Source organism: Capricornis sumatraensis, chromosome 1 (assembly GCF_032405125.1).
Source record: "Capricornis sumatraensis isolate serow.1 chromosome 1, serow.2, whole genome shotgun sequence".
NCBI lineage: Eukaryota > Metazoa > Chordata > Mammalia > Artiodactyla > Bovidae > Capricornis > Capricornis sumatraensis.
Window position 1 is genome coordinate 201,964,535 of NC_091069.1, and position 12,444 is coordinate 201,976,978.

The window sequence follows — 12,444 nt, forward strand, 5'->3', positions numbered from 1 at the left end:
TGTATACACAATGGCACCCCACTCCAGTACTCTTGCCTGGAAAATCCCATGGATGGAGAAGCCTGGTAGGCTGCAGTCCATGGGGTCGCTGAGGGTCGGACACGACTGAGCGACTTCACTTTGACTTTTCACTTTCGTGCATTGGAGAAGGAAATGGCAACCCACTCCAGTGGTCTTGCCTGGAGAATCCCAGGGACGGGGGAGCCTGGTGGGCTGCTGTCTATGGGATCACACAGAGTCAGACACAACTGAAGTGACTTAGCAGCAGTAGCATACCCCTCTATTATCTGTTTCCTTATTTATCTTATCCAATGCAAGTTTCTTTTAGATACTTTTTCTCTGGATTTTTATTTTCTTTAACTGAATTTAGTAGAGCGTAAAATTATTTCTTTTAATCTCCTTAGCTCCTTAAAGCCCTGTGGTTTTCCCATGCTTTGAAGACCCCCTGGCAAGGCACTACTTCACCCTACGTTCTGTAAGACTTTGATCCTTACACAGGTTACCCTGCTCCTCCAGGTCTAGCATTTCAGCAGATGAAACTTTATTGCTTTTTTTGTTTGTTTTTCCCATTACAGAAGAGAAATGGGAGAAGGAAACGGCAACCCACTCCAGTCTTCTTGCCTGGAGAATCCCAGGGACGGGGGAGCCTGGTGGGCTGCCATCTATGGGGTCACACAGAGTCAGACACGACTGAAGGGACTTAGCAGCTTAGCACACTACTTACCAGTTTAAGTCAGGCAATGACTTTGAACCTAACCCTGAGGGAAAAAGTGACTCTCTTGTACTGTGCTGCCCATGGCATTACTACGAAGAAGCCAGGGGTCCATTCTCACAGTGGGAAAAGCTTACCTATCTATCAGCAAGCCTGCTTTCTTCCCTGCTCGGAAAGCCCAGGTTCCCAAGGACACTGCTCCTTGGTATAGGAAGTCAGTGTTCATGTTTATCAATTAGAACACTTTTGGCCTGGGTTGTTAGAATACTCAACTGAAATTAACTTAAACAGTTAGGATTTATTTCTCTCATTGAATGAGAATTCTAAAGTTAGACAGTACTAGGGACTTCCCTGGTGGTCCAGTGGTTAGGACTTTGCCTTCCAAAATGCAGGGGGTTTGGGTTCAATGTCTGGTCAGGAAGCTCAGATTCCACATGCCTCATGGCCAAAATCCGAAACATAAAACAGAAGCAATATGGTAACAAATTCAATAAAGACTTTAATAATGGTCCACATAAAAAAAATCATTAAAGTTAGGCAGTACTAGAGTTGGTGAAGTTCTCCAGTGATGTTAGGGTTGTGGCTTTGCCCTTAGAATTTCAGTGTGGCTGCAGCTATCTGAGCATCATGCCCCCATACAGCATCCATCCCGGAGCCGCTTTCCCTGGGGTTTTGTATGTGTGCCTGTGTGTCTCTTCCTTTCATTGGAGGAAGAACTTTTTCTATTTACCGCCTCATACATCTCATTGTCTGTGTTCGGTTCAGTTCAGTTCAGTTGCTCAGTCGTGTCTGACTCTTTGCGACCCCATGAATCGCAGCACGCCAGGCCTCCCTGTTCATCACCAACTCCCGGAGTTCACTCAGACTCACGTCCATTGAGTCCGTGATGCCATCCAGCCATCTCATCCTGGGTCGTCCCCTTCTCCTCCTGCCCCCAATCCCTCCCAGCATCAGAGTCTTTTCCAATGAGTCAACTCTTCGCATGCGGTGGCCAAATTACTGGAGTTTCAGCTTTAGCATCATTCCTTCCAAAGAACACCCAGGGCTGATCTCCTTCAGAATGGACTGGTTGGATCTCCTTGCAGTCCAAGGGACTCTCAAGAGTCTTCTCCAACACCACACTTCAAAAGCATCAATTCTTCAGCGCTCAGCCTTCTTCACAGTCCAACTCTCACATCCATCCATGACCACTGGAAAAACCATAGCCTTGACTAGATGGACCTTAGTCAGCAAAGTAATGTCTCTGCTTTTGAATATGCTATCTATGTTGGTCATAACTTTTCTTCCAAGGAGTAAGTGTCTTTTAATTTCATGGCTGCAGTCACCATCTGCAGTGATTTTGGAGCCCCCCAAAATAAAGTCTGACACTGTTTCCTCTGTTTCCCCATCTATTTCCCATGAAGTGATGGGACCAGATGCCATGATCTTCGTTTTCTGAATGTTGAGCTTTAAGCCAACTTTTTCACTCTCCTCTTTCACTTGCATCAAGAGGCTTTTGAGTTCCTCTTCACTTGCTCCCATAAGGGTGGTGTCATCTGCATATCTGAGGTTATTGATATTTCTCCTGGCAATCTTGATTCCAGCTTGTGTTTATTCCAGTCCAGCGTTTCTCATGGTGTACTCTGCATAGAAGTTAAATAAGCAGGGTGACAATATACAGCCTTGACGCACTCCTTTTCCTATTTGGAACCAGTCTGTTGTTCCATGTCCAGTTCTAACTGTTGCTTCCTGACCTGCATACAGATTTCTCAAGAGGCAGGTCAGGTGGTCTGGTATTCCCATCTCTCTCAGAATTTTCCACTGTTTATTGTGATCCACACAGTCAAAGGCTTTGGCATAGTCAATAATGCAGAAATAGATGTTTTTCGATGATCCAGTGGATGTTGTCTGTGTACTTCCTCATATATCTCATTGTGCAGGATTGTGTTACTTTATAAACTGGAGCTAAACACAAGAGTGAGGAAGCAATTATTCAGAATATTCACATTTAGTCATGGGAGGTAGGCCCTAATACCAAGGAAGGAAAAGGTGACAATGGTTGTTGGGCAGACAGTCAATAGTATCTGCAAGTGTGTGTATGTATGATATGTGAGTAACAGAGAAATGGAGACTGCCTTTTTTTTTTGGATAAAGGTTGTTGTTCCAGTATGAAGTTGTACATGGACTCATAGAGAACTTTGGGTGACTTGCCACAGTGGAGGATGATAATAGCATTCGGGCTAAAATTACTGTTGCTTCCTATGACACAATCAGAACTGAATATTTTGTTTTAGTTTTTTGAAATCTTGGTTTTGTGATTTCAGGTTGAGTCCAGAAATCTTCCTGAAACGTCCGGTGGTTGAAGGAAATCGTTGGAGGTTGGACTGCATTCTTAAGCGAAAAGCAGTATGTACTTTACTAACATGCTGATATAATTGTTTAAATGTTTATTGCCTCTGAAATGCCTTTTTTTAAAGCCCTTCATATACACTTATAACATTTTTCTTTAGAATTTGACAAAAGAATACTTACTATTTTCAAGTTTATTTTGTTATTTTTTTTTCCCATTACTGTTGAAACATAACTATTTTCACCTAATTCACAGCATGAATTATACTAGCAGCTCTATTTTTTTTTTGTTTTATAATCAGTTATGGGCAGTTAATTTTATAAGCAAAAATTGTAATGAAATTTCATCATTGAATAATAAATGATAAAAGGAAATATAGCATTTTATTTTTTTCATTATTTGTCATTCGAGCAAAAGACAAAGTCATCTGAGAATAATTTCAGTCAGATGGGGTCAAGCGGATGTTGAAGAATATCAAAGGAAGGTCATAAAAAACCACTGGTTCCAGTTTGGAAACAGTTTATGGTAATTGACGCTATAAATTCTGGGAGAGCATTGATTGTGCTCTTTCTGTTATAAAAAGTAAATAACTGAAGCAGTATAGGCTCACCAATGACTACTTTGCATTCATATTTCTAATGAATTTTTGGGCTTCCCCAGTGGCTCAGCAATAAAGAATCTGCCTACAATGCATGAGAGGTGGGTTCAATCTCTGGGTTGGAAAGATCCCCTGGAGAAGAAAAAGGCACCCTTCTCCAATATTTTTGCCTGGGAAATTCCATGGGCAGAGGAACCTTGTAGGCTACAGTCCGTGGGGACATGAAAGACTTGGACACGAGTTAGTGACTAAAACAACAGAAAACAATAACAATTAATCTTTTTATGTGGTTGACCCTCAAGTTAAATTAAGTTGAATTAGGATGGATCTAACTTTGTTATTAATCATGTCCAAATTAGGGAGTGCTAGTTGGGCACGACTGAAGTGACTTAGCAGCAGCAGCAGCAGCAGCCTTTTTATTGGGCTTCCCTGGTGGCTAAGTGGTTAAAGAATTCGCCTGCCAACACAGGAGACATGGGTTCAATCCCTGGGTCAGGAAGATCCCCTGGAGAAGGAAATGGCAACCTACTCCTGTATTCTTGCCTGGATAATCTCATGGACAGAGGAGCCTGGCGGGCTACAGTCCATGGGGTCACAAAGAGTCAGACTTGACTTAGTGACTAAACAACAGCATCAAAGCCTTTTTACTATTATTTGAAACTGTCTTAATTTTTTAAGTTCTGTAATTAAACATTCAAGCAGAATTTGCAGATCCTGAGTAATTGAGGTCAGCATTTTCTATTTCTCACAGCCATCACTCATTTCTTTTTTCCCACCCTCTCCATTCCCATACCCCTCTCCTCACTCACCTTTCCCCCTTTTTTCCATGTCTTTTCCCCATGCATTTAGTTTAGGATATCCAGGGGTAGGTATAGGCACTCCTCACTGCTGATGTTCAAGGCAAAAGAAGTTGATTTTCTTTATTTCTGACACATGTTCTACCAAAGCATCATTTTCTAGGCTAGTCTGTCTGTTATCTCAAGAGACTTCCATTCACAAAATTGGAAATTCTAGTCTTACATGTATTCTTTGCATATTCATTACATAATCCAGCATACAGTTACTGAGTGTGTCCTCTGCATCTGGTCCTATGCTAATAACTAAGAATGTCATGTGTGTGACTAGGACCCCATCCCTGCCCCTGGGAGGGCTTGCTGAAGGACTCGCATCCTGGGCTCAGCCCTAGCCTTACCAGACGTCTTTCTACGTATTGAATGGGCTATAACTTTCTCCATGTTTTTCTCTGTGAAATAGCACCTCTCCTATTTCTCCTCCAGAAATAAACTCCAGAAATGCCACTCTAATCCATTTTTCCAGCTTTGCCCTTCCAGTCATCAGTCATACCAGTAAATCTTCCCTTCACGTGCTTATCAAATGCTTTACTCTTTTAGGTTTCAGCTGATGTGTTTCTGTTGAATGCCTGCTACGTTAGGGCACTGGCTAATCATGTTAGCATGTACAAAGATGAAAGACCCGATTCTCGACCTGAAGGAGCTTAAAGATCTATATAGAAGTCAGCTGGGTGCAGAGTCAGTGCCAAGATTCAAAGCAGGAGGGAGAGCATTGGGTAGGTCTGGTGTGGAAGCCCCTCACAGCATGAAGGGTTTAGAGCATTCAAGATGGGCCAAAAATTTTAACAGAAGAGATTTCTAGGTATAGGAACTGTGATGAGGAAACATTCTGGAGGCAGGAATTCTAAGTCCTTGTCCATCACAGTGAGGTGACAAGGTTGATGGTATATGAGTGTTAGCATATGTAGGATGGGGCATCAAGCTGAAAAAGCAGTTGGGATGGGGAGGCTTTGGAACCAAGCCAGTGGTTTGAACTTCATGGAAAAACAGTGGGAGGTGTGATGGACGAAGGGTGATCTGATCAAAATGGTGTGTTGGTAGAGTGAATGTGGCAGAGGAAGGAAGTGGGAAGAACCCAGGGTCAGAGAGCTACATTTTAGATCATGCGACTATGAGGTACCTGCAGGACACCTAAGTATGCTCCAGAAAGCTAGTAATTTTTTTCCAGAGCAGGGCTCAGGAGAAAGGCCCTGCAAGTCTGGTCCTCCACTCCGTGTTGGCTGGTGTGTGTATGTTTATTCCCCTCAGCGTACCTGTCCAGGTCCCTTTTCTACCACTGTCGTGATTTCTCTTTGCTTTTATGGCCCATGAACCCTGTGAGGTATCAGGTAAATATCATGGCCAAATAAATATTGCTGACTGATAATGGTGCTTTGTTTCAATTTCATCTGCTTTTTTGAAACTTGTAATTTTTAAATTACATGTAATGATTTTTTAAATCTCCTAAGGAAAGAGTAATACTATTAAATATTAATTTCTCAGTGGTGCATTTAATAGAATTTCTCTTCTCTAATCCAGCTACACCATATTATTAAATTTTTAACACTCAGAACGTTCCAAATTGATATTTCATATGCTCATAAACACTGCTTTACATACATAATTTAGTTTCTGAAAGCCACTAGCTTCACAAAGTACTGGGTTGAAATAGCATTTATTCTTGCATTAATGGATCCCAGAGGTCCATAAGGTTGAATGAAATAAATTCTTTTTTTTCTTCTATCTGATTTTGTAGTTCTTTGGGGAGAAATTTAGTGTCTCTACCTTATAGCCAACAATAGGCAAACATCTTTTTTAATGGCTGTTTCTGAGGGGAAAAATACAATATTTTGTTTCTCTGGTAGTAACCAAGTTGATATTTCCTGTTTCTTTGGTCTTCGGTTATCCCCCGTCATCATTTAAAAAATTTAAACCGATGTTGAGAGACAGACTGTTTACAACGCAAAGCAGCATCCCAGGGTTTGTACAGGTTTGAATTTATTATACTGGAGGTAAGATAAATTGCATGATGCTTATGGGTAACTGCATCCCTGTATCCAGTTTGTATATTTTAACCATAGAAATACATGACATTTCTGATGAGAACTGCACCGGAAGATTCTTCAAGTGCAGCAATCTGGAGAACTATAGAACCTTAGTTCTCAGGGGGATTTTGTCATCAAGTTAGTTTCTTTCTGTCCTGGACCGCAGAGCACATTCTAAAGTTGCAATCAGGGACCAAAAGCAGGGAAGGATGTCCACGTTCATCAAATGAGATGAATAATCACATCACTGAACAGAAAAATCAAAGAGAATCTTATCCAAATAGTGGGCCAGAAGGCTGAAATAGGGAAGGAGAGAAGGGATCTTCAACCTTAAGGACTGTGCTTTAAACAAAATTGTCTTGGAAAGAAAAAGAAAGGCTTATGAGCACTTGCGGTGTTACCTACCCGTGCTGCTTGCATTTCAATGGTGAGGATATGATTCCTTTTTATCCTTTACTTTTCATTTTCTTAAAATATTACAAACCATCCATCCCTGCCATGCTACTCCCCAGGAAAGTCCTTGACAGATGATAAAATTAGTGATTATTCTGGGGGTGTGTTAGCTAAGCTGTCTTTAGGCAGTGAACCAACTTTACTACATTTAGAAAATATTTTGACCACTGTGCTTTGAACAATCAGAGAAAAAGCTGGCTCAGAAACAAAGTCTCTTGATTTCAACTGTAAACATTTTTTTATTTTTCGTTTTCTTCATATGCATTTGTATGTGTAAAGCACCTAAAAGTTCATACTGTTTATAGTATTGTATCTGTTCTACTTGATTAAAAATGAATTAGAAAAGAGGATAGAACTTTTATCTTTCTAAAGTCAGGTGTCATAAAGTTTATTGTGTGGAATCCTTGGGTTAGCTGACTTCAGCAAAGATAAATAACATAACATAGAAATGTAAGAAACACAGTCAAGTCTAGGGCCATCTGTTTTCCCACTTACCCTATTAATACTTTTCTTCTGAGCAAAGGGTAATTTCCCCTAGAGTCACTGAAAGGCTTTGATAAAACATCAGATTCTTCAAAAGTGTTTTTTTAAATTACAGAATTAACATCAGTCCTTTTGTTTCTGATTTGGCTTTCACTGTGTGCAAATATTCCCATATTTTGTATTAGTCTGCACTATTAGGACCCACCAAATGCCTTCATTCCAAGGGGATATATTTGGCTTTGTCCTTTATAGCTGAGAGTTTACGATAGTTTGTAATGCCTTGACCAAAAGAAGAGGAATTTATTTCCTTATTATCACAAGAATATTGTCACTAATCAACTGTTTATTGTGGGTGTGGTGTAAGTAAACAACTGTAAACCAGACTACATAAAAATGAACTTTTTATATTTAATTACTTCCTTATTAGTCATTTCTTTTTAAGCTAGAATGACTTAAAAGTCTGTATCCTATTTCCTATAGGTTAATTTATTTCAATGAGGAAAGACACAGTAAAGAAGAAAATGTCAGGTATTAGTAGATGGAGGATAATATCAATACTATAATCCATTAGTGCCAGCATCTCTATTGTTTAAAAAATCCATTCGTTATGCAGATAAATGGAAAATTATAAGATTCACTCCAGTTCCTAATTTGCAACTACTGTCCTTCTTGAGTAATAATCTCACAAGCCTAAGAAGTAAAATATCATCCATTTTAAAACAAATGAACCGTGATGAGAGATGTCAGGTGTAATGCTCTTTAATTTAGGTTGACATTGGGGGTTTTAAACTTTATATTGCATCATTCAGTGAGAGGCAATTTTTTAAACTGTTACTCATTGCTGAATCCTAAAATATTTAAACAGAAAAGTAAATCTAAAGAGTAGAAGACAAAAATAAAATAATGTTCTAGTTTTCATTTAGAGCACTCACTGACCAGATCACTGGAAATTAATCTGTTCACTTCCTGCCTTTAATGAATTAATCCTTTCACTTCCTTATTTCTTTACTCAAGTCTGTACTTTCATGCTGCTGCTAAGTCGCTTCAGTCGTGTCCAACTCTGTGCAACCCCATAGACGGCAGCCCACCAGGCTCTCCCGTCCCTGGGATTCCCCAGGCAAGAACACTGGAGTGGGTTGCCATTTCCTTCTCCAATGCATGAAAGTGAAAAGTGAAAGTGAAGTCGCTCAGTCGTGTCCGACTCTTAGTGACCCCATGGACTGCAGCCTACCAGGCTCCTCTGCCCATGGGATTTTTCAGGCAAAAGTACTGGAGTGGGGTGCCATTGCCTTCTCCGCTGTACTTTGGTACTTGATTACAGTAATAGTTGCATAATGTATAAATGATAAGCAAGTTCTAAAAGTCAGTTGTTAACCAGAGAAATAAAATGACATATGTATTTTAATCCTGTTTTTTTCAGAGCAAAAATGGTCTTCTGCTAGTACTCAGGTTTCCTTAATGCAGTCCAGAATGTAAATCAGGTGTATCCCTTCAGAAATATGACACTTTTCAAATATTACTAACACCAAGTAAGACAAAGTTAGTTTCTTGAAGTGATGTGTTATTCTAAAGGATTTAGGGGCTAAAATATGCTCCTTAGTATTGGCAGAGCAACACTAGGGAATTGTAAACATGTTTTGTTTACTCCAAGGTTTTATATCTTGCAGACTAAAAATGTTAACTCCTATGTTTTTTTCACATTTTTGTAACATTGAAAAAATGTCCAGTTGTTATAAATTTGATGTGTTCAATCCAGTAAGTCTTCTTAAATTTGTGACTCGAATGTCCTTATGAACAATGCCTAATTACCATGGATTAAGAATTGATGCTTTTGAACTGTGGTGCTGGAGAAGACTCTTGAGAGTCCCTTGGACTGCAAGGAGATCCAACCAGTCCATCTTAAAGGAGACCAGTCCTGAGTGTTCATTGGAAGGACTGATACTGAGGCTGAAACTCCAATACTGTGGCCACCTCATGTGAAGAGTTGACTCATTGGAAAAGAACCTGATGCTGGGAGGGATTAGGGGCAGGAGGAGAAGGGGATGACAGAGGATGAGATGGCTGGATGGCAACAACAACTCAATGCACATGAGTTTGGGTGAACTCATGTTGGTGATGGACAAGGAGGCCTGGCGTGCTGCGATTCATGGGGTCACAAAGAGTCGGACACGACTGAGCGACTGAACTGAACTGATATTCAAACTATAACAAAATTATTATTCATCACTATAGTTTATTAGATACACTTGCATCTCTAATACTCTAGAAAAGATTATGGAAAACTTCTTGCCTTTAAATCTGTAGGATATTAAATGTCTATGTGTAGCTACAGTATCCTGTATATGGTTTCAGAATCATCCAGTATGGTTTCAGAGCTGCTGCGTATATTAAATGCAAATTCAATGTTGCAAACTACACAGCAATACTGAGGATGCAAACCTAAAAAGTAAAAAAATGACATAAGAAATGAGGATAAACAATATAGAGTTTCCTGGAGGAGCTGTATGTTAATGGGGGAACCATATAAGAGGACAAGGAGAGGGGAGAACATTCAAGTGTCAAGCAAAATTAACCATAAGCTAAGACCTTGTTACTACCCAGAACTAAGAGAGAAAAATAATGGTACTTTCCTATACTACCAGCTGTTGGACATTCTTTTTGATGGTTAATATTAATGACAGATATTATTTATATAGCATATTAAAGTTTATGAGTAACTTTTGATTCAGTATGACCTTCACAATGGCTTTGTCTATTTTCCTTTAGGTCCAAGGTCTAGGGACAGATCAATGTTAATTTGTGGGCTGCTGCTAAAACTCAGGGGTTTTTGATTGTTAGAGAAGCTGACTTCTGAAGAAGTCATTTCAGTGGTGAAATAGGCCTTAATGATTTAATTATGGGTGAAGAGTGTGAACCAACACATTCATTTCTGAAGAGTGAGAAATATTTTTCCACTGAAATAATTTTTAATAAAGAAAAAATCTATGAAAATATCCCCCAAAACATTTAAGGCATGTTTAGCATATTTTATCATCAGAGTGTTAAAAAACACTGTTATTTCAACTCATTGTGATATGATAAAAACAAAAAGAAGACCCTAATTCTGTAACAATGAATCAGATCAAAACTTTCCTCTAATGTCAAGTATTTGGAGGTGTTCAAAGGTGTAAGACTATCAGACATTTTTAGTATTTAAAGTTGCAGTTTCAACATTCTGGTTGTAATTAGTCAAATATTGACTCAGTATGCATAGAAAGGAAAGGAGGTAGCTTTTTATTTTTTATATTTGTGTCTTAATCTACACATTTCAGCTCCTTCTGTGGCAGTTTTCATTAAATATTTTATTATACTTGTTTATAGAAGAAGTTTTTAGAAAATACAATGCCCAGAAAGGAGGAAGAAAAAGAAAATCATAGCATACTTCCAGAAGTTCTTATTTTTCCCCGTGTTTTTTTCTTGTGACAGCAACAAGGGGTAAGAATCTTCATTATGCTCTACAAAGAGGTGGAACTTGCCCTTGGAATCAATAGTGAATACAGCAAGAGGACTCTGATGCATCTACACCCCAACATAAAGGTATTTGGGTCATCTTGCTGAAAAACGTTTCTTCTTTATTATTCTACAGTTTTCAGATATGTTTTGCATCTACCCCCCAACATAAAGGTATTTGGGTCATCTTGCTGAAAAATGTTTCTTCTCTATTATTCTACAGTTTTCAGATATGTTTTGCGTCTACACCGCAACATAAAGGTATTTGGGTCATCTTGCTGAAAAATGTTTCTTCTTTATTATTCTACAGTTTTCAGAGATGTTTTGCTTTCAGCAGTGGCAATCTTTGGAATTCCCTCATGTATATTTTGAGTAAATAGTACTATGAACTTTATGGGCTTCCCAGGTGGCGCTAGTGGTAAAGAATCCACCTGCCAGTGCAGGAGATGCAAGAGACGCAGGTTCAATCCCTGCGTCAGGAAGATCTCCTGGAGTAGGAAATGTCAACCCACTCCAGTATTCTTGCCTGGAAAATTCCATGGACAGAGGAGCCGGGTGGGCTATAATCCATGGGGCTGCAAAGAGTCAGACACGGCTGAGCACACATACTTTCTTATATTTCTGATTTTGATGGGATCATCAGAGTTCTCATTTCTGCTTCTTTTACCCTGATCATTTAGCCAAGGACATTATTCCTAGAGTTGTTTTAATATTCAAGAGTCCCATCAAGTTTCCATACTCTTCATTAAGGTTATCCTGAAACCTCTTAGATGTGAGCTCCCTGGGACATCCCTTGAATACCGATAGACACAGAAAGAGTTCCTTTAGGATTTAAAGCGCTTTCCTTAAAAGCTGTTAGTAGAAAGTACTACTAATGTGAATAAACATGATAAACAATTTGAAAAAAGCCATTTGATATTTTACCAAGGACAAGCCTATCAGTAAATATTGCCCAGTTATTGAGATATTTCAGGACAATAATAAATCTCCAGTAGGCTTAAAGTATATAATGATTATATATTTTTCTTGATTAAAAGAAGGTAATCCATGTAAATAATAACCAAAAAAAGGCAGAAATGACTATACTAATATGGGTCAAAATAGACTTTAAATCAAAAAAGTTTACAGTAGACAAAGAAGGATGTTATATATTAATAAAAGTTTCAGTGCAGCAAGAAAATATAAGCATTTACATACCTAATAATGATTGTCAAAATATATTATGCAAATAAGGACAAAATCAAAGGATGAAATAAAGCAGTTCTATAACAGTTGGACACTTTAATATCACACTCTCACTAATGAATTGGCATATACATGTAATGGAATATTATTCAGTCTTTAAAAGTAAGGAAATTCTGACATATCTTAAATCATGTGGATGAACTTTGAAGACATTATTCTAAGTGAAATAAGCCAGTCATAAAAAGATAGATTCCTTTTACATGAGGTACCTAGAGTAGTCAAATTCACAGAGATAAAAAGTAGATGGTAGTTGTTAGAGT

General features: G+C 38.8%; 1 protein-coding gene across 2 annotated transcripts in view; it reads left to right on the forward strand.

Annotated features, from left to right (window-relative positions):
• The window catches only part of PLD1 (phospholipase D1), a 130,492-nt gene that overhangs the window by 35,689 nt on the left and 82,359 nt on the right, over positions 1-12,444 (forward strand). For both annotated transcript variants that reach the window (XM_068992503.1, XM_068992582.1), the window contains exons 11-12: positions 3,016-3,097; positions 10,916-11,026. In XM_068992503.1, the coding sequence (XP_068848604.1) occupies positions 3,016-3,097; positions 10,916-11,026 (193 nt within the window). The remainder of the gene's footprint in view (positions 1-3,015; positions 3,098-10,915; positions 11,027-12,444) is intronic.